Below are 26132 nucleotides of genomic sequence, written 5' to 3' on the forward strand. Positions count from 1 at the left end.
CTGTGATGCAAGAGTGCTAGCCACTGCCCCACCGCGTGTTTATCAGTTATTAACTTCATTTAATGAAATGATTAGAACTTAACATGTTATTAGGCATTCTCTAAGAAATTAACAACAGCTTAGTTCAGGGGTGCCCAAACTTTTTCTTATAAAAAGCCAAAAACCAAACTTGATTGAGGCTAGTAGCACGGAGGCCTACTGTATATACAGTTGCCATGGATAATTTCTTAATTAATTTAATAATATTGAAAAGTATCTAGAAAACATTGCTTTACATTAACTAAAACATATTTTTTACATTCTATAATGAACTTATTACAGTAAAAACAAAGACAGTTTCATTTATAACAGAATGGGGCTGAACTATTTTAGCCCTGATTTGCTCAGTGACGAGTTCTGCATAGTCCTCTATCCATCAAGACAATACTTACATATTAAAAAATCTGATTCATTTACAACATTTAATTAAAACATGCTTCTTTGGTAGCTCAGCAATAAAACAAACAAACAAAAAAAGCTTACGTCAAATTATAAATGATGATCTCTTTTAAAATCTTTCACAAAAACCCTCTCAGTCATTCTCACTCTCCTCTCAGATGGGATGGTGGGCCAAATCAAAGACTACAATGGGCCAACTTTGTCCCGCGGGCCCTACTTTTTGGCATCTCTGGCTTAGAGTAATGAATACTTTTGCATTTTGATTGTAAGTTAATTAAAATAACTGTTAACTGTAGTGGAGCCTTATTCCACAGTGTCACTGTACAATATTGCCATATAAATAGTCAGAGTCAATATTCCAGCATGCAGCAGGCCTGATTAATGTCAAAATGTAAAAGTTAAACTAACCAATGAAGTCTCCAAGCATTCAATGTTGTTATGATCCCCAAAATAAAATGTGAATATTCCTAAAAAAGCACACTAAAGTTTTAATAATAAATAATTATTTACAGAATTAAAAAAAATTGGATCAACTTACCTATTCCCAGGGCTATTTAAATCAAAATTTGTATTTCGTAACATCAAATTAGCCCAACGCTCAACCCCCCAACCTGGAGGACCAGGACATCCACACATACGCTACAGATAATTTAGCTCACCCAAGTCACCTATAGCGCATGCATGTTTTTTGGACTTGTGTGGGAAAATCCAAAGGAAACCCACACCAACATGCAAACTCCACACAGAAATTCCAACCGACCCAGCTGAAGCTTGAACCAGCAATCTTCTTGCTATGAGGCGACAGCGATACCCACTGCACCACCGTGCTGCACTGGATCAACTTAACTTAAAATATAATTATAAAATAAGTAACTAAAAACTGTAATATATTTGGTTACAACAATTAAATTAATTTAACTGTAAAAAGTTTAAGTCACACAGATCACACAACTAAATTGTTGGCATCCAAAGACTTGTAGGCCTTTAACTTCTCTCTTGTCAAAAATCCTGGCGCTTCAATGAGATTGTATATTTCGGGCTGGATGCTTGGCCAATTCGTCTCATTTAATATCCATTGGGAGGGTGCTGTCGCAAATGGACCTGTCAGATGAACGCCGCTCACTTTTACGTTGATTTTGCAGAATCACTGTGCTTATCACTGGATGACGAGCTGTTATAATACGCTGAAAGCATAATGTAAATAATATATATAATGTGTAATCAATATATCTTATTTCTAAGACAACAACAAACTTTGTACCACATCGGATGTCATTCCCTCGCTGTAAATGCTAGCACTTCCGTTTTTTTTCTGCCACCTCCCTGCGCACGCATCCTGAATGTTCACAAACATGGTAATTCGTCTATAGAGTCCCCATCATTATACTGGGGCATTAATACTGAGCACCCCCTGCTGGCCTCACTAACACCACACCACTTCCAAAAGCAACCTAGTGTTTCCTTAACGGTTAGTTAACACACATTTCTCATCGCAAACATCACATGGCAGCAAGACATGGTCAAGATGATCTGCTGCAGCTCAAACTGCAGAAAGGTCATTTAAGTGGCTTTGAACGTGGCATGGTTGCTGGTGCCAGACGGGCTGGTCTGAGTATTTCAGAAACTGCTAATTTTCACGCACATCTATCTCTAGGGTTTACAGAGAATGGTCAGAAAATAAGAAAAAATCCAGTGAGCGGCAGTTCTGTGGGCGCAAATGCCTTGTTGATGTGATGCCAGTGGTCAGAGCAGAATGGCCAGAGTAGTTTGAGCTGATAGAAAGGCAACAGTAACTCAAATAACCCCTTGTTACACCTGAGGTATGCAGAAGAGCATTTCTGAACACACAACACGTCAAACCTTGAGGCAAATGGGCTACAGCAGTAGAAGTACACACCGGGCCTCTACAGTCACCAAGTCTCGATCTCTGCAGCAACTGTGTGAGGCTATTATGTCAATATGGACCAAAACATCTAATGGATATTTCCAGTACCTTGTTGAATCTATGCCACGAAGGATTAAGGCAGTTCTGAAAGCAAAAGCGGGTCAAACATGGTACTAGTAAGGTATACCTAATAAAGTGGCCGGTGAGAGTAGTTGGTCTACCCTCAGGTAATAACCAGGCCTAGCCTTGCTCAGCTTGGGCTGCAGGGTGACAGAATTATACATTTTGTGTCTAATAAACTCGCTTCTGAACCGCGGTAAAGTTAGTTTGACATTCATTAGACATTCGGTTTTAAACCAATTAAATTCTTTGCTCCTGTTATAGTTTGAGCCAAAAATAGGTCCGGTAAAATAAATGTGCACAGCGTTGAAAAGGCGATTTGGCTGGACGTTCCGGGCAGCACCAAGTTGAAAATTCAATCAACAGTCGAATTCACTTAAAAGTTTAACCATAATACGAAAGTTAAATTAGACTTATATAATGATTTTATCCTCAAACATTTCAGTTTTACATCAACTGTTCAACTTACTGTGAGTTTGGCCATATGGGGGAACAGTCTAGCTTCTGTTAAACATCCGGTTCAGGTCTTTTGTATGGGCATTGTTACCAAAGTCAATAGATTTGACCTTGTACCACAAAATCAGACTGATGTTGCATAGGTATATTTTATAAACACAAAAATACCGTGTAGTATTAAATCAAATTAATAGACTTATTTTATGCTAAAATTACTAGAATATTTCGCTTTATATTTCATGAAGACATTTTATAAACTACCTAAAAGCTTATTACTTGTATGCATTAAGTTTAATTTGGACAACTTTACATGCGGTTTTCAATATTTCAATTATTTGCATCCATGCCCAAAATTGTCCTACAATAAATCCATTATGGAAAGCTTATTTATTCAGCTTTTAGATACTGTTCACTTTATGGTAACTGTGCATAGCACAGACTAAAACAGATCATCTTTCTCATATTGTATTTAGTTTTAAAACATTACTGCATCTCAAATTACAGTACCCACCATTTTCATGCAGTCCTTGTGAAATGATCAGCTTTATTAGATTCATCCTCTCTCGCATCACACCCAAGAACAAAAAAACAGCAACAAAAAAAGGCCTTTGACGTTTGTGTTTTACAAGATCCAACAGTTGATTTATTGCAAATGAAGCCCATAATGAACGATTGAGAGGCAGCTTAGCATGTTAAAAATGGGAAATACCTTTATTTCAGACCATTAAAATAAATACTATACAGAGTCCAATGTAGAAAATATTTAATACATGGCTTCTGTCTCAAAAAGGTTAATAATTATCACATTTGTAATAAATTTGTTTAAAAAAATAGCACTGACCAATGTAAACCCCACATCCAAACCCACCCAACAAAAGACAGGCATTTTTTGAACAATACGAAGACATAATGATCTCTATATACTCTACTACTGCAGTTTGGTCCTTACATATTTAGACCCCGCCAACACAGTTTGGTGAGGTAGGTTACAGGAGCAACACTCCCCAATAGGACTTTGATGCAGAGAAAAAATTCTGAGGCAACACAATGGTGGGTCATTCACCAATCATACAAACCCATTTCTAATGCCTTCAGCCGCCCACCCCGCCAGAGTAAAGCCTATTTACAAAAATCAAAGAGCTACAGCCACACACACAGGACAACACAAGAGATGTAACAGAAGAATTGGACCGCTGGAGAAAATGACTTGACCACATTTAGTAATTTTACAATCTGGTTCACTCCCACAAACCAACTTCCTTTCGACCCAAAGCATCTTTCTTTTTGCTGATGCTTCTGTTAAAAGAAATATGGCAGTGAATGGCAATTTGGAATAAAAAGTCCAAGTCCCCCATATTACACATTAATTATTCTGTATTTTACATCCTTTGCCCTGTGTTACAAAAAAGCAAATCCTATGTAAACAGTCACATCTCAAAAAATGGTTAAACCAACACTATCAAGACAAGCAGGGCATGTGTCCAATCCAATATATCAGTCAGTGCATTAACATTTACACCACGCATGCAAAGAAGCCCTGCGACACCTCCTCTTGATCAGTAGATGGCACCACTCAAAAGGGGCAAGATTAAATGAGCCTTATAATATGGATATTCTGAATGTCTGAATAATGGAGTATTCAGTGATGTGACCAACACACTGGACTTATGAAAGGTTCGCACCCTCAGAACTGACAGTACTTGATTTGTGAGGGGTTGCGTGAACAGGGATGTGGGTCGGAATGAGACTAAAGAGGGAAGGGGAGGAAAGGAGACAGGAGAGAAGAAAAACAAAACAAAAAAAATAAAGGGAAGGAGGAAAAAGTCAGGTGTCTTAGATCAGATCAGCAACGTTCATGGGCATCTCCTCCACAGTGGTGTTGTAGAAGGTCTCGATGTCCCGGAGCGTGCGCTTGTCATCCTCAGTGATCATGTTGATAGCGACTCCTTTTCTGCCGAAACGACCACCACGACCAATTCTACAAAAATATAAAAAACACTTAGCACACTCATACACACACAAAAAGGGAAGCAAAGAAAAACTGAGCACTTACCGATGGATATAGTTCTCTCTGTTGGTTGGAAGGTCATAGTTTATGACCAGGGAAACCTGCTGTACATCAATGCCTCTTGCCTTAAAGAAAACACAAATTTAGAGATTTTAGGTTCACTTTTGGCAAGCTACTTTTCATAGCTTGGGCTTTCTAAACAACTTCCACATATTGTTGCTTGAGGACCTGGTGAACACATATTAGAGTGATAAACCATCCGTATACAAGATTCTGTTTGAGTAGTTTCAATGCAATTGAATAGATGCAAGTGACCAATGATTTAGAACATTCTAAACTCACCAACATTGGATAGATAATGTAGGTGTATAAATGAACGCCTACGTTTCTTAAACATGACCCATGGGATTATTATTAAAAAGGGACCCATTGAGTTTGAAAACTGAATGTTAACTGCTTATATTAGCGTTAAGGGATTTTGAGACCCCCAACACTGTGGGTGCAGTTTCAATAATCTCCCAAAGAACATGATCTCCATCACAGCACTGATTACTGGTGGAAGAGGGATCTTTGGATGGAAAAGTTTAGCATGTAGATTTGCTTACCAGCAGGTCAGTGGTGATTAGCACTCGGCTGGAGCCAGAACGAAACTCTTTCATGATGACGTCTCTCTCCTTCTGCTCCATGTCACCGTGCTAGGAAGTCACAGAAAGGGAAAAGAAATTAATTAAAAAGTCAAAGGAATTCATAAATGACATGCAAATGGTCATTGACGCAAATAGTTGAACAGATCACAGTGAACAGATGTAAGACCTTATCAGCTAAGTTTTGAAACAGGTCCCAGATTACAGCCATCAAGATTAATTTAGAAATCCTATTTCAAGGCAACACCACTAAATACACTGGACAACAGGGTTTGAAACCATTGCAGATTTAAAAAAAAAAAAAAAACACTGCTTACCAGTCCAACTCAAAATAAAGCTTACAGCACTAGTGTAATTTGAAGCTGTCAGAAGAGAAACAAACTGGATTTTCCACGTTGTCTCCTTACACATTTATATGGATAAGCTTAAAAAAAAAAAAAAAAAACCCGCAATATTGGCTGAAGATAAAGCCCATACACTAACCAATCCATAGACCATACCCTCAAAAACCAGGAATGTGGTCAAAAGACAGATTAAGTCACTAAAGGAAAAGGTCTCCCACCTAACCATGATCCAAATAAACCGAATACCACCAGTTATTAACGACCCAACCCAATAATGTGTAGAGTATCTGTATCAGGTAAAAAGCCTAATCATGATATGAAAATGTCATCTGCTTAATTAGTTATGAAGAGGGACTGAAGAGCCCAATCATTGTGGAGAGCAGTTTCTTTACTCTACCAAAGAACTTGATACCCATCACAGCACAGAGCGCTGGCAGGTGAGGGAACTTTGGTGCAGTCGGGTAGTCAATTTTAAAACCGACTGAAGGAGTCTGCTTGAGTGTTTTTGACCAGGTTTTGTAAATCCTCATTCTAGAAAACCTCATATGTGACTTACTTACCAGAGCAGAAACGGTAAAGTCCCTTGCATGCATTTTCTCAGTTAGCCAGTCGACCTTCCGGCGAGTGTTGATGAAAATTACAGCCTGGGTGATGGTCAGGGTTTCATAAAGATCACACAATGTGTCTAACTTCCACTCCTGTAATACAGAGAAAACCGTTCAGTAAAAGGTTTCCTTTTTTATTATTATATAGTTTAGATTTCACACTAGGTGGTGCTGTTTTCAGATTTAAAAAGTTAAGATCAATTTCCCAGAGTCCTACAGGCTCAAAATGCACTGTTGAGCAAAACGCTCATCAGACATTGAGCACTGCAGGGAGTCTGGGATCAGTTGACACGCATGGGGATCATCACAAAACAGCATTATAACGGTCACCAATCACTACAAACCATAGACATGACAGCTCAAATTCCTCTCAACTCACCTCCTTCTCAACATTGATGTAGAACTGCCGAATACCCTCAAGGGTCAGCTCTTCTTTCTTAACTAGGATACGAACAGGATCTCTCATGAACTTTGTAGTCACCTCCAGCACCTCCTGAGGCATGGTGGCAGACAGAAGTATCACCTGTGAAAAAAAAAAGGTAAAATCCTGTATTAGGTTCAGGCCTCAGAATAAATTAAGAGACCATGAGGATTACAAACTTAAGAAAAATGTAAAGCATGTCAGATTTTTAAATGAAATGTCAGCTGCTTAATTAGTTATGAAGAGGGACAGAAGAGCCCAATCATTGTGGAGAGCAGTTACTTCACTCTACCAAAGAACTTGATACCCATCACAGCACAGAGCGCTGGCAGGTGAGGGAACTTTGGTGGACGCACACAAAAACAATTTAGACCTGTTACCTGAGTGTCTGTGGCCAACTTCTGAAATATTTCATAGATTTGGTCCTTGAAACCACGGCTTAACATTTCATCTGCCTCATCCAGGGCAAACATCTTTATATATTTAGGAGCTGAAGGTAAAGAGGGAGAAAAAAAAAGCCAGTTAAGATATAAAAATCTAACAGAACTCCATTAATTCTAGGATTAGACTTAAATCAAGATGCACCAAATCAAGTACTTACACAGATATCTGCGGTTGAGCATATCAAACACGCGACCAGGAGTCCCGACCACTATGTGGGGCACATCAGCTTGAAGCTTCTGAACATCATTACGAACATTGGTACCTCCAATGCAGGCATGGCAAGTTGCCCCCATGTAGTCTCCAAGAGCCAAGACTACCTTCTGAATCTGAAGAGGACAGAAGAGAGTTCTGCATCAGCTATAAGAGATCAATCCCATTTAACATTGAATGCATCTGAAACTCTAGCTGAACTCACAAGTCACTGCAGAAGAACCAAAATGGCTGACAAATATACATAAGTAATAAGACAAGTATCTGTGCCCATAGCATGAAACAGTCTTTTTCTCACTATGTTGAGCCGACTGGGATGAATATGGCCTTCATTTTCTCTGCCCCTAACAGATATAAGCTTTGTGCCACTGACAGACACAGCTTTGCCCAGATGCCAGGGGACAGGCATATAAAACATGAAAGCGTTCTCACCTGTTGGGCCAGCTCTCTGGTAGGAGCCAGAACCATAGCTTGTGTGGCCTTCAGCTCCACATCAATCTGCTGCAGGATGGAGATGGCAAACGTGGCAGTCTTTCCTGTGCCAGACTGAGCCTGTGCAATGACATCATAACCTATAGACAGAATATTAGTTAACATTATTTGGTGTTGCACACAGCTTGTTACTCACTAAAGCCTTCGAGTAGGTCGAGGGAGTTTGTGCCCATACCATGAAACAGTCTATGCCTCACTGTATTGAGATGACTGGGATGAATATGGGCTTTATTTCCTCTGCCCTTACCAGATATAGGTCAGAGTGTCACTGACAGACACAGCCTTGCCCAGATGATAAGGGCGTGACTAAACTTTTTCATTCAAGTAAATGTGCTAAGCAAATATAGATGTTACAATTCGACATACCCTTGATACAAGGGAGGATTGCCCTCTGCTGAATGGCGGAAGGTTTCTCAAAACCATAAGCATAGATTCCTCTGAGAAGAGCCTCTCGCAGGTTCATATCATCAAAACTATCAACAATCTCCTTCCAGTTGCTCTGTAAAATAAATATAATTTATAGATGATTATTATTAATACATACACAAGATCACAACCCATTTTGGCACCCGAATAAAAAGCGTACAAAAGGTGGCAATATCTATGACTTTATTTTAGGGTTGCATAATGTTTTGATGAGTATTCTATGATTCTCATTGCAAAGTACAAGACTTGAGTATATATAGACCACTGAAGCTTCTGTAAATTCTATAACCGCCTCTTAGTTACTCAAAATAACATGAAGCTCCAATTTCCACATTTTACATACAGACCAAAAATAAGGCATTCATGACACCGTTTAGTTATATGTAATATCGGTTTTTAATTACTGTCTATATTGATTCATCCATACATACAGTTAGACATAAAATAATGTGGTTATAAATACTTTAGGTGAAATGGCTCTTAAGTGACACCAACCTCAATGACTCCATCTGGCTCCATCCCCTCCGGGCCATTGTCTCTGGGTCTGCAATAAGAGGTTGTAATAATTAGTACACTGGAATGACTCATTTCACAAAATTAATTCCTCAGTGCCAAAATCTGAAAATCTCCAAAGGACACATTACTGCATAGATTTTGCAATCCATCTAGTGGCCATCTCTACACAGACCTATACATATATCTTTTTTTTTCTTAAACGTTTCACGACGAATAGATTTTACCTCAACAAATAAAGTGCTGACTGTAAAGCAAAGCGACTGTCAGGCTCAATTCACTTTCATTGCGTCATTTCCCACATACTGAAAGTAACGGTGACGGAGACTGTCACTCCACCTAACACTACTTTTGGTAAAAATAGGTCCGACCGGGTCGTTTTGCGATGTTCATTGACGTTTAGTTAAAGTGCGACATAACTTAAAGACACTGATATCGTAACCTCTGAAATCTACGCTACCGAGAGGCAGCCATTTTCGCTGAGCGCCATTAACAACGTGGCTTCTCCGATACACATTCTTTCGCACGTATTCAACCTTAATCCATTACTACAACACCTAATCTGACAAAAAACGTCACAAAATAGCTTGACCACGCCGATTGTTAACGTTATAACATTGAATTAACACTCATGTATTACAATACATAAGTTACAGTACGTGAAGTAATATTTTAACCAAAGACGCAGTGTCTCTGTTTAAATTCATAAATAATTTTATAATGTATAAACATTTTAATGCTAGAAGAGATTTGGTTAAGAATAGGCCTTGACGTTAGGCCTAACGATATACTCCCAGACCACACTCCATTGTCTCGCCCATGAAAGGCCATGTGCCATACATATCCACTCGATTGAGGGCTTAAATCTGCCAACAAAGTCCATTTTGCTATTAGATGGAATCCGAAACTATGTTCTCGAGTAGAGTACATCACAATGAATGTTAAAAATGTTCGCAATAGCTTTAAAACGAGTGAAATGAGGCGGCCATGTGCCGCATGGACGCGCCGGTCACACGATGTACTGAAGTAGCGCGTGAGACACGTTGCGTCACAAGAGCCGGCATTTTAACGGAACATCAAAAATACGGTACTAAAACATCTTAAAACACTTTTTAAATAACATCAACACGCTGGCCTAAGATAAAACGACAAAATCGTACGAAACCGGTATAAAAGCACACTTTTCTAAACGATTTCAACGAGGCGGGAACAGGGCGAGCACGAACATGCCAAATCGGCTGATAATGCTAGCTTTTAAACTGCTAGTGAAATACCATGTTCTACAATGCATCTTAAATCGATAATAAACACTGATTGTTTTCTGTAAATAATCAATATTCTAACAGCTAGAACAAACATTCATCGAACACGTTATCTTACCTATCTTCATGTTCAGACGACATTATTACAAAGGACTGTAGACTGGCGGAAACGCGCAAATACTTAAACCGTGACGATGTTCAAAGTCCATTGATTGGACGTCTTCCCGTTCAGTCAGCCTGTAGTCCCGCCCAGCAACAATTCCCATTGGTCAGTTATCGATTGGTACCGCCCTATCATAAGCGCCTATTCAAAGACGTCACAAAATGGGGAAAAATCCTAACTGGAACTTAAAACAAATTTCATTGGAAATGTGATGCATAGAAAGATACGTTCTAAACGGTAATGAGCTATTTTATTAATGATGTCAACCTACTACATTCATAAATACAATAGCACAAAGTGCACGTTTTTGTCGAAAACATATTTTGAGTCAATGTCTTTATAGAATATGCTAACGTAAGTAAATGACAATATACGAAGACCTGTTTGTCTTTATGATGGGTTTCAATGGCCATGATTATTTGAGTACCTTTACTATTTATGTCCCATGCTGTTGAAATGTTTCTGACAGCATTCAAATGTAAAATGTTACTGGGTCAAATACTTTGCTGCTGACTTCCAGAAAGTAAAGGACAACCCTCCCTTATTACCCAATGTCTTGTCTTCCTCTGCATAAATGTCGAAAGTGAGTCATTTATGATTCACAGCTGTTGTTCCCATTTAACAGTTCATACAAATAGAAGGCTTCAAACAGCTTATTGGTATTACTTCTCGTTTGAGTAAGGATGAGCACTGTACAAAGTAAAAAGTGTGGTGATTCAGTAACCCATCATAACAAATAAGGCTATTTCAAAACATCACATATCATAATTAATCACAATGTGACAAAAGAACAGAAATTTAATTCCTGATGAATGCACCAATTATTATTTTCACATGATGATTTATTAAAAACAAAACGGCAGACATGATTTGTTACTTGCATTATAGCACAGTTACTCTCATGCCGACATTTCTGATTAGGAGATTTGCAACAACTTTATGCGCAGAACAAAAAATGAAACCCAACACAGAATATTTGACTTAGGCAGTAACACACAAGGGCCTGCCTGGCAGTCAACTGTTAATTACCTCCGGTGTCTCAGTCAAGGCGTTGGACTCCAATACGAAACCAAACAGAAAAGTTATACAAAACAAAAATACAAGTGACTTGAGGATGAAATATCCTCAGTGTGGAGTCTCTCAGGCTTTTTGGACAAATATATCTTTTTTCCCCTCACTGGCTGTGCAGTCTTGACACGAATATCACAGTGAGAGTTTGCAATGACACAGTTCTTTGTACATCATTCTCCTCAGCTTGGGCATGTCCTGTTGACTGAAGCTGAAGGGCTGGCCTAATGCAAGACACTTGCAATACTAAAAAGAAGGTGGAGAAAATAAAGAGAAAAAGAGAAGGTGAATCTTCAATGTAGAACTGAAAGAAAGGTGTCTCAAACAACACTGTAGTTCTTTTCTTCAAAGACTTTAAAGCAGGGGTGCCAAACTCAGTTTCTGGAGGGCCACAGCTCTGCACAGTTATGTTCCAGCCCTGCTCCAACACACTTACCTGTTAGTTTCAAAAAAGCCTGAAGCACTCCATTATTTTGATCAGGTGTGTTTAATTGGGGTTGGAACTAAACTATGCAGAGCTGCGGCCCTCCAGAAACTGAGTTTGATGCCTGTGCTTTAAAGGGTTAGTTCACTCAAAAATGTAACTTTTATCAATAATTACTCATCCTCATGTCAGTCCAAACCCCAGAGACCTTTCTTCATCTTCAGAACCCAAATGAAGATGTTTTAGGTGAATTCTAATTGCTCCCTCATTCTCCATAGACAGCAATGGTCAAGACTTGGAAAAATACCAAACACATGCCAAAACTGGTTTTTTTAAATGACAATTTTTATTTAAGTTTTTATTTATATTGAGATATTATTCAGAACTGTACGCACATATACAAATAATTTTTCTAAGTCTACCTGTATTTTTAACCAATCAGGTTAAAACAACTACATGTATGACGCAGTTGTGTGAGAGCTTAATTGTTGTTTTGAGATTGTAAGCAGAATGACCTACAAACTCTACAAGAGTGTTGAAGCTGGCTTCTGCAAACTATCTTAAGTAAACTTTATTTATTTGAATCTCTGACTCCAGCTCTTTCTCATCTGACTGACTCGTCATTTTTGGGTTAAAACTGTGGGATAAAGTCATTATTTTTGTTTTATGAGCACAAAAAAAGTATTCTTGTAGCTTGGTAATGTTCTAATTGAACCATTGAAGGTATATGGTCTGTTTTGAGGATTTTCTTTGTATTAGTCTGAACTTTAAAGAAGTCAGCACCATTTCTCTCTATGGATAAGGGAGCTCTTTGATTTTTCCCTAAAATATCTCAATTTGTGTTCTGAAGATGAACAAAGGTCTCAGAAAATCAGAACAACATGAGGATGAGTACTTATAGACAATTTTAATTTCTGGGTGAACTAACCCTTTAATTACAGTCGGTCTAATTTTCGTATACTTTTTTGCTTCAAAAATAGTTCAGACTCTTTTCATAAAAAGTCAATTTTGAATTTAACTTTTGCAACTGGCACTGCTAAAACACTTGTGCACTAATGCATTTTATTGCTCTGTGAAATACAGATTGCAGGATTTTAAACACAAACCAATATATCCTAATGGATTTTACTATATAAAATATAAATAAATGTACAGTTACTGTGTCAGTCAATCTGAATCACATGAGCCACTCGTAAAACCTCAGACAGCTTCATAAATGAAGCTGGTGTGTTTACAAACCTGCAGGACAAATGCACCACAATCACTGTCATTATTCTGTCTGCCAACATTCTGTAACATAAAAAGAGAGAGACTCTGTTAACTTTCATCCAAACATTTGTATACCACTTAAAAAACAGCATTAGAAAATAACATTTAGGCAACACGAGTAGCTGTTTGTGGTCTCTGTAATACCAGGACTAACCATTTTAAAAAAGCCCTTCCACCCTGTGAGAAAGTCTCTCTTCTCTTTTATCATTGCTTCTGCCTGCAAGTACTTAAAAATATGCTGTGGAGATTAAAAAAAAGGTCATTCAGTTAGTTAAACACTTTATTATTTTAGGCAACATGCACAAATTCAAAGAAATATCATAGCTAGAAGTTTTTGCTTGTAATTTAGTACAAAATACTATATTTTTTTCTCGACTTGTACCTTGGGGCATCGGCGATTAAGCGTCCGCTGTGAATCAAAGTATGTGATGGAGCGCCGTTTAATATCAACCGAGACCAGAGACCAGTGCACTTCTAGATGAATGGGAATCAGCAACAGATCCTTCTGGAAGATGTCCACCTGAAACATATTTGAACTAGTAAAAATCTATATATGAAGCTGCTGTTTGGTATAAGGATTAGCCATAAGGAATGAACCCATACTAAATTATTATTAGATAGTACATGATTATGTTATGTCATAATCCAACTCATAATAAGCTATTATCATAAATTTATGAACTCACTGAATAAAAAGAGGGTTTTTAAGACTTTTCTTACATTCTTTGTCCACCGTTTCACTCCATCATAACCTTTGGTCCTCAACTTGTCATAAAAGAAACTGTTAAAGAAGTGCACCTAAAACAAAAGAAACATAACTAGATAAATCAATCTATAACATAATATAGAATCATAAAACTGATTCATCACCCTTAAACATAAAGGGCCAGATCTGCTAACAGCCTATGTCAGAGCAAACTTTTTTTGCATTAAAAAGAACTACTGTAAAGACTTAAAGTGAAACACTAGCAATGAAAAGGTATGGACAGTAATTTCTGTGGCCAGCACTTACAAATGTATTTGATGCTAAATTTATAGAAGGAGAGTGTTTAAATGTATTTGCAATGGTCATATATAGAGGTTTTAATCAATTAGTTCAGGCAAAAATGAAGATTCTTTCATTAATTCTTACTCATTGTCATTTAAATTCCCTGACACATTCATAGGTACATCGCTCTGATCCTTCATAACGGTCTGAGACAAGTCTAGAAAATGAACCAAAAACATTATGGAAACATTCCATGTGATTTATGTGCTCCAATTTTAATCATACAAAGCTCCAAGAATGTTTTTGTTCAACTGTAAAAACTCTTCTCCCCACATCAAGTTGTCAGGGTGCACGTTTACTATGGGGAATATTGGTATTAGTCTGCATTTACACTGCATGGTTCAAGTGACTCAATTTTTTTCTCTCCCATGTGGCACAGATCTGATATGGCCAATGTACGTGTAAGCAGGCCTTGTTTATATGTGGAAATTTGTGTCTGCAGTGTAAGCAGGTAGATCAGATTTTTTTTACCTGCCAATGCGAGTCGCACACCATTAAAAAACATAGCGAATGATGTCAAGTCTGCGAGAGAAAGGTAACCGATATAAACTAATATAAAACTGTAACATAGGTCAGGTGCATAAACCACGCCATGGACATGACATTAAGATGCCTACTGGTTTAAAAATGCCTAGATTAAAAGAGGATGGCCAAATGGCCTGCTCTTTTTTTCCTGGTCATTGCACCTTTGCCATTTGCTTTGTAAATGCAGACAATTGGATACAAGTCACTTTTAAAAGATAATGTAAGCAAGTCAACAAAAAAATCAGATACAGTCACAAAATCGGAATTGACCATCAAGATCTGCAGTGTAAATGCAGCCTTACAGTCAGCAGTGCATCAACCAAAGCGTTGTACTGCCCGTAGTAAACATGCACCCTGTTCTGGAAGACATTGATGAATTAAGATGTTTTCTGGCAAGCAAACGTGTTCTTGGAACTTTAATTACAATCGAAACACTGAAGTCACAGGGTGTTTTGACAATGTTTGATTCATTTTCTGGACTTTGAACGTCTCCGGACTATTGCTGTCTACAGAGGATGAGAGAGCTCTCGAATTTCATCTAAAACATCTTAATTTGTGATTAACAAGTGTCTCAGGGGATTGGAACATCATAAAGGTGAGTAATTAATTTACCTCTTAATGTCAAGTGCTATTTTGGACTTTCCACCTGGATTTTGCCTACTCAAATTCAAAAGCATTCTCTAATCAACATGCAGAAGTGTAAATGCAAAAGTTTGGTATCATTTTGAAGAAAAGCCTCCCCAAAAAAAAAACACTGTGGAAAGTGATTAAAATAATTGTATATGTAGTCTGTGTTACAATAAACCCCTCAAAAATAGAGGTGCTTTTTTTTGCAAACTCCAATTTGAAAGTGTACCTTTTAGGTTCTGTGTGGTCTAGGTTGCTGTAAATAATTTTGTTGGTTCCTGCACATGTCAGTAATCATATGAAAAAAGAAAAATGTCTATCATAATCTATGAAAAAGTTATTCTATTTCTACTAATGAGAAAAACGGATCCACTTATGGGGTATTGGGCCAATACGGACCTTTAAAATCGAAAGAATGCGGAAGTAAATTACATCAAGGATGCAGTACCGGGTACGCAGACTTTAGGAGGTTAAACATTTAAATTTTTTGGGTGAACTAAAGCTTTAACCCATTTTGTGCCTGTGTTGTTAGTAGATTACACACAGATTATTACTGATGGCCATTGGCTCCTTTATGGGTTTGTGCTAATGCTTAATGGCCACTTTATTATACGTTTTGATTATTCAACAGGAATGGATGTATTTATATGAATACATATGCTTGAATGTCAGAATCAGGCAATTACAAAGGTTGAACAAGGAAAAAACAACATTTCCAACCTTTTCAGGCACTGAATCCATCACAAGGTCTCCATACATGTTCATGACCTTCACAGATCAGACGAAAGAACAATAAGCAGGAATGAGAAAAACAGAAGAAAACTAAATAATGGCCAAGTGCTCAAGCAAAACTCAAATAGACCTGGTCATTGAGCCAGTTCTGTCCATAGAGGGTGCTAAGGTCATCCATTGTGAGAACGTGACGCTTGTAATTCACCCGAAATCCTTTCACCATGGCAGTCCCTGATGACCTCTGGTATGACTGAATTAAATGCTGCACAGCCATTTTCCTGTGGGCACATGATAAGAGAAACAAGACATTTGAGCTCTTCTTGTAAGGATGTATGTGGTATTTAGTAAACATAAAGACTGACAAGGTTATATTTGAGATTGTAAAACATCTATTCAAAAGGCAACACCAAAGCTCCAAAAATGGCAATTCATTAAACTAAAAAGGTTGACACAAAGCGTATAAAATACACATTTATAAATTATACAACTTTAAATGATATCTTCTTTCAATCTTTCTATTTGTGAGATAATATGGGAGATCATGTGATCCCGAAGTGTACAAAAAGAAGCAACTTATTGTGATGAATACTGTCTGATGAAGAGCAGTGTGCTCGAAACGTTACACGCTTTGTGTCAACCTTTTTAATTTAATGAATTGCCATATTTGGAGCTTTGGTGCTGCCTTTTGAATATATATTTAGCACTTTTTGCTGATGTGCATGCGTTTGTACATTTTTTCATTATGTTTGAGATTATGCATGTGTGCAGACCTGTGTATTTGAGAGAAATCCTCATTGAAGATGCTTTGCAGCTGCTCAGCGATATCATCTGCATGTACAGGAATCAGACTTCCATACTTTCTAAGGTCATCTTCAATAAGACCTGGGAAATAAATAAATGCATGAAATATTAAATTCATCCACTATTTAAACAGGCAGACAACAATATTCAGAAACTAAATAAACTAAATGCCAGTTTCTGTCAAAAAACTCACTGTCGCCGCTTTGACTGCAAATTTAATGTGAAGAACTATTTTATTATCATTATTATATCTATTATGACTGGACACACTTCACAATGCAATTCTATACCAAAGCAGAATTTGTACCGTGGACATAAGCCTTGTGCTCTTCTGTTAGGGTCATCTCAATCCTCTGAATGGTGGGCTTCATGGGCATTGAAAGATATTCTCGAACTCCACTCAACGATGAAACTGACTGAGAATCCCCATAACCATTGTAAGCAGAAAACTGATTTTCTGTGGAGAGAATCAACATAATATAATGCAGCTTTGATTATAATTTAATCACATAAATCAGAGGTTTTCAATCTTTTAGATAGAGCCACATATAATTATTCTTATGCTAAGGGCCATTCGTCCTAAATTTTTAAAGGCAACCTCATGTGGTTATGTATAGGCTGAATTTATCCAAAATTAAAATCTGATATTATGAAACGTTTTCTAAAAAAATTGAGCTTCTATCATGTATTATTATTATTTTATACTCACTATAGAACTGTACTGTTATATTATTATGATTTTTATTAACTGCCTTTGATATATTAAGGTAATAGATCTGGTTTTAGTGTACCAATATAAGTTTTAAAAATGATTTTATGTAAATAGAAACCTATTAAGAGCAAGTGTCTACTTAAATATATGAAATACTGCAAGTGTTCAAACTATTTTTATTAGACTTTCAATTAAAAGCATTTTGTTACAGATGGAGATAACCTAGTTTTTTAAAACAGTATAAATATGTAAAATGACAATAATTCTGTATTTTGGGGCTGCACAGTGATCCTTTTTCATATGTCACTAAATAATTCTTGTTCTAAACATGCATGACAAGACTATTTTGTATTTAAACTATTGTTATGCTGTAAATTATATTTAAAAAGTATGATAGCCATTCATTTTTATTTAGAAAAATACAATTAAACAGAACATTTTCTTCTTCTCTTTTATTGTTTGAGGCTTGAAAACACCTTTTTTGTATTTGATCCTTAAATCAAAATAATATTTATACTCATGTTTTTGTCAATCAAATTATTTTAAAAGTAGATTTATTTCTTATAGATCTAGTTTTAATTTTATAATTTTTAAAAATGTCTACATCAGTGTTTTTCTCTAATCTTTTCAGAAAACCCCTGCTCTAAACCAGTGTTGGGGGGCCGCATGGTGATTCCCAAAAATCTTACGCATGTTATTAAACTATTACAACTAGTTACCATATTTTATCTATAACCTGCAGAAGATAAAAATATTATTTAATAGTTACATAAAAAACAACGTACAAATAAAAAGCCAGTTAATATTAAATTAAACAAATGAATAATGACTTAAATTTATGTGGTTGTCAGACTGTTGCACTTTTTTGTATTGTCAATGTTGATATAGTTCCTACTGGAGTGTGTGCACTGTTGTGTGGAATGTTTGCATGTTTATAACCACCTAAGAGGATAGTGGGAGTCGCGAGTCACTGGAATCGTTATTATGGGGGTCGAGGGCTGAGAAGTTTGGGAACCCCTGCTCTAAACAACGAGGGTAAAAAAAAAAAAAAAAAAAAACTCACCTGTTTCTCTTCCACTCGTCGTCACCAAACCTCTTAGCGATGATCCTTTGTCGCCACATCCTTTCTCTCGTCTCTTGCTGGCATAAAGGCTATACTGGCGCCACCTCCTCGCTCGCCGATAGCCCAAAGTGCCGACCCACTGCGCTCTCTGTCTCCAGGTTTTCCAGTTCTGCACAAGCCGATTGCGTAACCTTGCACTGGACCGCAGCCTTCGCCATCGCTTCAGCCTCTGCTGCCGGAGACCATGAAGCCGCATCTGGAAAAGATTCTCAGGAAAGTCTCTGGCTTGTGATTTGGCCTCTCCTTCAGTCAAAGTCACCTGTTGCTGATAAGTATTAGCCAGCATAACATGCGGTTGGGACTCAAACGGCATCTGCCAGTCTTCCAAATCATCCTTCTCCTCCCATGGAGCACATTCAGAATCGATGTCTTCTTCATCTCGCTCTTCTTCATCCTCCTCCTCATCTTCCTCTATATCATCTTCATTCTCATCAAACCCAGCTTCTTCATCGAGCTCCACTGGTTCGATGTAGTCTCCACTCCAGACTCGCTCTGTGTGGCCGAGTTTGAGGTGAATGGGGCTGGTGGCATTGGGAGGGGAGTTTGGGTCCATTAGGCCTCCTCCCATGCCCGCGACACTGCTGGCCTCCTGGCTCACAGTCAAGGAGAGCTCACCCTGCCATCGGTTCTGGGACAGGCTGCCACCGCTGTCTCTCATCGTCCACTGGACACCCGCTACCTGCGCCAGCTCGACGCCTGCAAGAACAAAAGCGTAGATTTGAGTGTATTTAGTGTTCTGGTTGCTTTTGTGATGATCATTTGCATATGCAGATGTGTAAAGCTATATTATGCAAACTTAGCTATTTGTCACTTATAAAAGTGTTACAAAAGTTAACTGTTAATGTTCTGTTACTTTTAAACACACAAAATAGGGTTGCAAAGTTTACAAAGTTTGTAAACGGTAGTATCGCCATTAACGGTCTATCTACAATAGATAATGTTGCAAGTGGAAAAGTCACTAAAATGATCACACGTTTGTGAAAAATAGACCATTTTGCTTGAATAATCTGTGGAGCCCTTTAAGGTTTCAAAACTGTAGAATTCACGCTTTTATAGCAGCCTATTGGCTATTTCTAATGCTTCAGTTCGAACGCACATCTAAATTGGTTAATTTCTGTTCCTGTCAATATGATTTAGTAGCTACAACAACCGCAACAATCTATGTAAAAGAACGACACACTGAGTGAAATTTTAAATTACTGTGGATTCTTACTTGATAGGACAAAAAAACAAACAATAGATGAAAAACAGGAAACATTGAAACAAACATTGAAACACAGAATTTTAATGTATTTTTTTTTGGTCTGTTATTTACAAAATAAACAAAAAGAACTAATGCACTTTTGGTGAAGTGATGTGCAAATACTTTTTTCAATAATTTTCAATAATATGAATTCAATTCAAGTATGCCTATTATAACATAAAATATAGTATTTCTGACAATTTTCTTTATTTCATAGATTTATGAATTACAGTATCGCAATAATACTTGGTATCACGATACTTCAGCTGATATAGTATCGTAATGGTATTGCGACAACCCTAACACAAAACAGTGAAGAAATTGATATTATATTGCAATAAATTTAAATTACAATACTCAGCTATATTACAAACTTCCAATTCATCTATAAATCCTAAAAAAATATTCTACATAAACTTTAATCAGAAAAACAACAATTAACTGGAGTAATGGATACTAAAAATTCAACTTTTCTCTAAAAACTTAAATTACTTTTTAAAATATTTAAAGTAGAAAACCCTTTCACTAGAAAACACAAGCTTTTAACTACATTAATATTTGTCACAATTTTTGGCATAGTTTTACATGAAATAAATGCAGCTTTGCTGGTCACAAGAGACTTTCAAAAGCATTAACAATTTTAAACTGTTCAAACTCTTACACTGTCATGTATGATACTGAGGTAAAGTTGGTTTAATATTTGCACATTCGTTCAGTGACATCTTGTGACACGGTCCCTATATTTATATTGAATTTTTGGTGTAAAATCGCATGCCAGTATGACTTCAAAACATCATTAGCACTTTTAGCTGACTGTACACAGTGTTGTACTTTGATAGTGGCAAACTGCTAATATGATTTCCCTATTTTGAATTAGCAAAGGAGTAAGTCAGAATGTGTGAATATAAACCCAGCTTTACCTCAATGTGTATGATGCACATAATGCACATGAATTCTGGCATATATCTACTGGCATATATCTACTTTGACATTATCTATAAACAAATAGTAACGTATATTGCAATGTTCTTGTTCAGTCTTTACTCAAAAGCATTACCTCTAGGGTTGTGCAATTTGGGGAAAATATCTAATTGCGATTTTTTTGACAGATATTGTGATAGAGATTAGATTTCCGATTTAATATTGTAGTCAAGCGTCAGCTCAATAATCTGTAAGCCATGGCAACAATACTGTGACTGTTCTTAAAAACGACCTGTTTTTGTTCGGTGTCTGTGACTTCGGAACCAAAATATTCCCATATTATCGACATGCTATTTTTCTTTGATATTAATTTGTTTATTAATGCTTCTGAAGCAGCAGACTCCATTATCCCACTTGTCTGAGCTTTCATGTTTAATTTCGTTTTTTTTTCGTTTCTTCTGAACTTTTTCCTTAAATAAAAGTGTATTAAATTTGTAAATATTTAAAATAGAAACGTGATCACTTCTAATTATAACAATTATTTTCTATATTGTAGTTTTTACTGTAATTTGTAATCAAATAAATGCAGCTTTGCTAGTTACAAGAGACTTTCAAAAGCAGTGGTCTCAAACTTAATTCCTGGAGGGCTACAGCTCTGCAGATTTTAGCTCCAACTGCCTCCAAATCCCACCTGCTTAATAGTCTCTAGCAGTCTTGAACACCTTGATTATTTGGATCAGGTGTGTTTGATTACAGTTAGAGCAAAATGTGCAGAGCTGTGGCCCTCCAGGAATTGAGTTTGAGACCCATGTTCAAAAGTATTACAAATGTCACTGTTCAAACTTTTACAGTATTGTACAATGACTGGGAAATGAAGTATGTTACATATGAATTCTGGTATATATCTACTTTGATATTATCTATAAACCAATAGTATACTGTAACGTTCACTCTTAACTCAAAAGCATTACCTCTAAATAAACATCACTATTTACACAAAACCGAGTATTAAACTTAAAAGACAACATGCATTCTCAAAATAATTTAACTGTTACTATGAATAAAATAAATTTGATTTGTTGAATGTACAAATATATTCATGTGCAATAATAAAACACTGCAAACGCCGAAATGAACGGATAACATGTCTCGTTTAGCTTCATATCTAGCATGCCCAATCAAAGTATTTCAGTAGCCATTTCTTAAATAAAGACTAGCACTCGTTTACCGTGTTTTCCGATGACTACATTGACGTTATAAGATAAGAAAGTGTTGGTATTTGTCGCGCTATGGCATGTGCAAATTCGCTAATTAGCTTACTAGCTAACAGCTACAGGGAGCCTCTTAAGCAATACCCATATATTCCACTCACCTTTTATGTGCAATTTTACACCAGTATGAATAAAACACACGCAGCAGCTTTGCCTTTAATTTTCACGATTTTTGGGCAAATAAACCGAATTTTGCAGTACGAGGATCTCCACCTCAATCAATGAATACAGTCGCGATCTTTGCACGAAACATAAACAGCAGCCCTGCGCGCAGCTGATGACATCACTAGCCTCATGTAATGGCGTTATAGATACTGCCAAAATAAAACATTAAAACTAAACTCAGAACTTAAATGTAATTAGTTTATTTTAAAAAGAAAAGTAATATTAAATTTATTCGCCAAATTTTCCAAAATTAAAAGTATAATGTTCCTAAGGGAATTTTTTTATTGCACTGTAAAACCCAACATTCAACTTTATCAAATGAAATGAGTGTAGTTAACTCAAAATTTACTGAAAGCTAATTCTACTCATTTGAAAAGAGTTTTGAACTCAGTGTTGAAGGTAATGAGTTAATTAAATACCTCATTACTTCAACATAATTGGAGTAAGTTCACAGTACTAGTAAAAAAACAGATTAGTTTTTTTTTACTCCATTGATTTGTAGCAATCGGTTTTCTCAAACGGTTTGAGTTGCCTTCACTTATTGGGCTTTACAGTACTCAGTTGGTTTGAGTTTTCTTCATTTATTGGGTTCTACTGTGCTCAAATTGCTTCGTTTACTCAAATGGATTAAGTTCACAGTACTCAATAGGATTAGTTTTTGAACCTAAATGGTTTGGTGCAATCGGTTTCCTCAAATGGTTTGAGTTAACTTAACTTTGTGGGTTTTACAGTGTGTTTTTTTTATTATGCAAAAAGTGAGAAAATACAATCACAGTACATTATAAAGAAAGCGAAAAAAAAAAACATTTTGAAAAAAGAAAAAAACAAAAAATGTAAATCAAACAGAAGAGGTATATACATCACACAGTAAAGAAAACGATTATATAATTTACAAATTTCAGGTGTTTTTAAAGCCTTTTTTGTAAAAGAGTTAGAAATAGTTTCAAAGTAATACTGCTTTTCACTAAGCAAACTATAAAAAAGTTTTTTGGTTTGTAAATGAAAATTTATGTACAGCAATAAGGTCGCTGGTTCGAGCCTCGGCTGGGTCAGTTGGCGTTTCTGTGTGGAGTTTGCATGTTCTCCATGCGTTTGCGTGGGTTTCCTCCGGGTGCTCCGGTTTCCCCCACAGTCCAGTACAGGTGAATTTAGTAAGCTAAATTGTCCGTAGTGTATGAGTGTGAATGAGTGTGTATGGATGTTTCCCAGAGATGGGTTGCAGCTGGAAGGGCATCCGCTGCGTAAAACATGTGCTGGATACGTTGGCCATTCATTCCGCTGTGGCGACCCCGGATTAATAAAGGGACTAAGCTGAAAAGAAATGAATGAAAGAAATGCCGACTTATCCAGCATATTTTATTAAATGTAAAATATATATAATTTAAAATATATTTATTATCTGTTATTTGTCCTGTCTCTGTAATTCTGTTGCACTGTAAAAGCTCTGTCACGAAAACAAATTCCTCGTGTGTGTAAACATACATGGCAGTAAAGCTTTTTCTCATTCTTTTTCTGATTAATATGTTTTATGCAGCGGATGCCCTTCCAGTTGCAACCCATCACTGGGAAACACCCACACACTCTCATTCACACATATACACTATGGACAATTTAGCTTACTCAATTCCCCTATAGCGTATGTCTTTGGACTGTGAGGGAAACCGGAGCACCCGGAGGAAACCCATGCGAACACAGGGAAAACATGCAAACTCCACACATGGCAACTGACCCAGCCGAGGCTCGAACCGGCAACCTTCTTGCTGTGAGGTGACAGCTCTACCCACAGCGCCACCACGCCACCTGTATCAACATTCTCAATTTTAAAAAGGGAAAAATATTTCCAAAGCAAATTAGAATAACTGCATTGCCAAAATAAGTGAACTAGGGACTCTGGGAACAATTAGTAACAATATCTTTTTTATATCTTACTAAGAGAGCTTTCACTGGATACGATGAATAATTCTAAATGAAACTTTTTTTTATTTGTAATTAAGAAGCTATTTGGCATAAGCCATATTTTTTTCCAAACAATTCTTTCATTCACTCATTTTCTTTTCTGCTAAGTCCCTTTATTAAAATGGGGTCGCCACAGCAGAATTCACTGCCAACTTATCCAGCATATGTTTTACGCAGCAGATGCCTTTCTAGCTGCAACCAATCACTGGGAAATACCCATACACACTTATTCACACACAAACACTACTGACAATTTAGCTTACCCAATTCACCTATAGTACATGTTTTTGGACTGTAGGGGAAACCGGAGCACCCGGAGAAAACCCACGCCAACACAGAACATGCAAACTCCACAGAGAAATGCCAACTGACCTGAGGTTCCAACTGACCCGAGGTTCTTGCTGTGAGGCGAATGTGCTACCCACTGTGCCACTGTGCTGCCTTTCCAAAGGATATCATGTACAAAAAGTTCCATCAGTTCCAACATTTGGAACTGATTCAATTCCATTGAGAAATAAAGAGCGTATTGGTTTGTTTGAAGAAGTTGGCGAGAAACAACATTTTCCTATTGTAGTATAAGGGTCTAAAGGAGACAGAAGGATAGGGAATGCCTTGAAAGAATCTATTAACGCCAGATGGTATGGCATCAAATACAACAGCAAATTTTCATCAAATTAATAGACTGGAAAAAAGTCTGGTTATTACCTCATAAGTAATGCATTCCCAATAAAACAAAAAGAGGTTCATTTTAAAATTCTTTATAAATTATATCCAGTGAATAGTACTTTGGCGAAGAATATGGAGGTTGATTTAGTTCATTTAGTAAAACTGAAGATGAAACTGTGATTCACATATTCTTTCAGTGTGAAAACACAAAAAGCTTTTTTCTTCATATAGGTAATGAGCTATATGCACAGCTAGTGTTTTTCAGCCAATGATGAACTTCAGGTGAAAGCTTTATTGACTATTTTCAATTTCATAAGGTTCCTTTTACAGCATCAATGTTGTAATGTTCTTCAAATTCATGTCATTTTAATGCAGTGCTTCTTGTTTGGTCTGATACCCACTTTACATCGTATCCCAGCCAGGCAGTGAGGATCACTGTTTTTTACAGAAATCAGATCCTAAACATGGCGATTTTGTATGGGATGACAATTAATCGGAAGCCCTGGGGCTGGCTGACTGAAATTAAAAGTCTTTGTGCATATACCCAATTACATTGCTTCTTCCAGCCCCTTTTAACAAAATATTATTTGTTACTATAAATGTAAAACCGATTTACCAGAGAACTATTAACTTTATTTTGTATGGGAAATATTTTATTCACAAACAAACATTCTCTATTTCGCAGCAAATTCTCCAATTCTTTTTCACACATTTCATTGAAATTGATGTATTTATTAAATCTCTTAGATTGGTTAAAAACAAGAAAAGTGATAGATACTTGGATTATTATGATAATTCTTTTGGAAATATCACGAACACATAAGTCCTTCTCTCCTCTTACTGTATTTGTGTTGTGTATGTTTATTTAAATTTTCCCCCTTTTTTTTACTGTTTTATGTGTTTATAATAATATTTAACTTGATCTGTTAAGTTATTATCATTGTTACTGTCACAGTCTTTTTTGAATTTTGTATGTTTGTTACTACAGTCAATTAAAATAAATAAATAAACTAAACTCAAACATCCATGCAGCATACTAGAGTAATATTTTTTAAGTAATTCATGTTAATAATGTCCCAAATTTTTTGCTAAATATGTTTTGAATGAAAATGATAACCATACCATGATTACCAAAATATATATTTTTAAT

At 36.6% G+C, this 26132-nt stretch overlaps 2 protein-coding genes and 1 non-coding gene across 3 annotated transcripts; all 3 read right to left on the reverse strand.

The window, feature by feature from the left end:
* Nucleotides 1–3583: 3583 nt before the first annotated feature.
* On the reverse strand, nucleotides 3584–10446 carry eif4a1a (eukaryotic translation initiation factor 4A1A). Its single transcript, XM_056461407.1, has 11 exons — nucleotides 10387–10446; nucleotides 8989–9037; nucleotides 8434–8566; nucleotides 8008–8147; nucleotides 7523–7691; nucleotides 7302–7411; nucleotides 6880–7023; nucleotides 6456–6593; nucleotides 5513–5602; nucleotides 4953–5032; nucleotides 3584–4877 (listed from the first exon to the last, which is right to left on the reverse strand). The coding sequence occupies exons 1-11, from the start codon at nucleotides 10407–10409 to the stop codon at nucleotides 4733–4735; spliced, it is 1221 nt and encodes a 406-aa protein (XP_056317382.1). The 5' UTR covers nucleotides 10410–10446; the 3' UTR covers nucleotides 3584–4732.
* On the reverse strand, nucleotides 6674–6813 carry LOC130233050 (small nucleolar RNA SNORD10). The gene has a single exon (XR_008838190.1). It is a non-coding gene; the product is annotated as a small nucleolar RNA SNORD10 (small nucleolar RNA).
* An 806-nt stretch (nucleotides 10447–11252) lies between the features above and the next one.
* senp3b (SUMO specific peptidase 3b) lies at nucleotides 11253–22451 on the reverse strand. The gene is made up of 11 exons (XM_056461408.1): nucleotides 22297–22451; nucleotides 18701–19456; nucleotides 17233–17382; nucleotides 16895–17006; nucleotides 16255–16402; nucleotides 16113–16160; nucleotides 13913–13990; nucleotides 13575–13712; nucleotides 13347–13430; nucleotides 13163–13213; nucleotides 11253–11745 (listed from the first exon to the last, which is right to left on the reverse strand). The coding sequence occupies exons 2-11, from the start codon at nucleotides 19416–19418 to the stop codon at nucleotides 11635–11637; spliced, it is 1638 nt and encodes a 545-aa protein (XP_056317383.1). The 5' UTR covers nucleotides 19419–19456; nucleotides 22297–22451; the 3' UTR covers nucleotides 11253–11634.
* Between the last annotated feature and the right edge of the window lie 3681 nt (nucleotides 22452–26132).

Source organism: Danio aesculapii, chromosome 7, assembly GCF_903798145.1.
Source record: "Danio aesculapii chromosome 7, fDanAes4.1, whole genome shotgun sequence".
Taxonomy (NCBI): domain Eukaryota; kingdom Metazoa; phylum Chordata; class Actinopteri; order Cypriniformes; family Danionidae; genus Danio; species Danio aesculapii.

Coding starts and splice junctions, on each gene's coding strand:
- eif4a1a (XM_056461407.1), bottom strand. CDS start 10,409: ATGTCGTCTGAACATGAAGATAG. Junction 8,148..8,433: donor AATCCTCCCTTGTATCAAGG/GTATGTCGAATT, acceptor TTCTGTCTATAG/GTTATGATGTCATTGCACAG. Junction 4,878..4,952: donor AGAGAGAACTATATCCATCG/GTAAGTGCTCAG, acceptor ATATTTTTGTAG/AATTGGTCGTGGTGGTCGTT.
- senp3b (XM_056461408.1), bottom strand. CDS start 19,418: ATGAGAGACAGCGGTGGCAGCCTGTCCCAGAACCGATGGCAGGGTGAG. Junction 16,403..16,894: donor GATTTCTCTCAAATACACAG/GTCTGCACACAT, acceptor ATGTGCCCACAG/GAAAATGGCTGTGCAGCATT. Junction 13,431..13,574: donor TTAATCGCCGATGCCCCAAG/GTACAAGTCGAG, acceptor TAATCTCCACAG/CATATTTTTAAGTACTTGCA.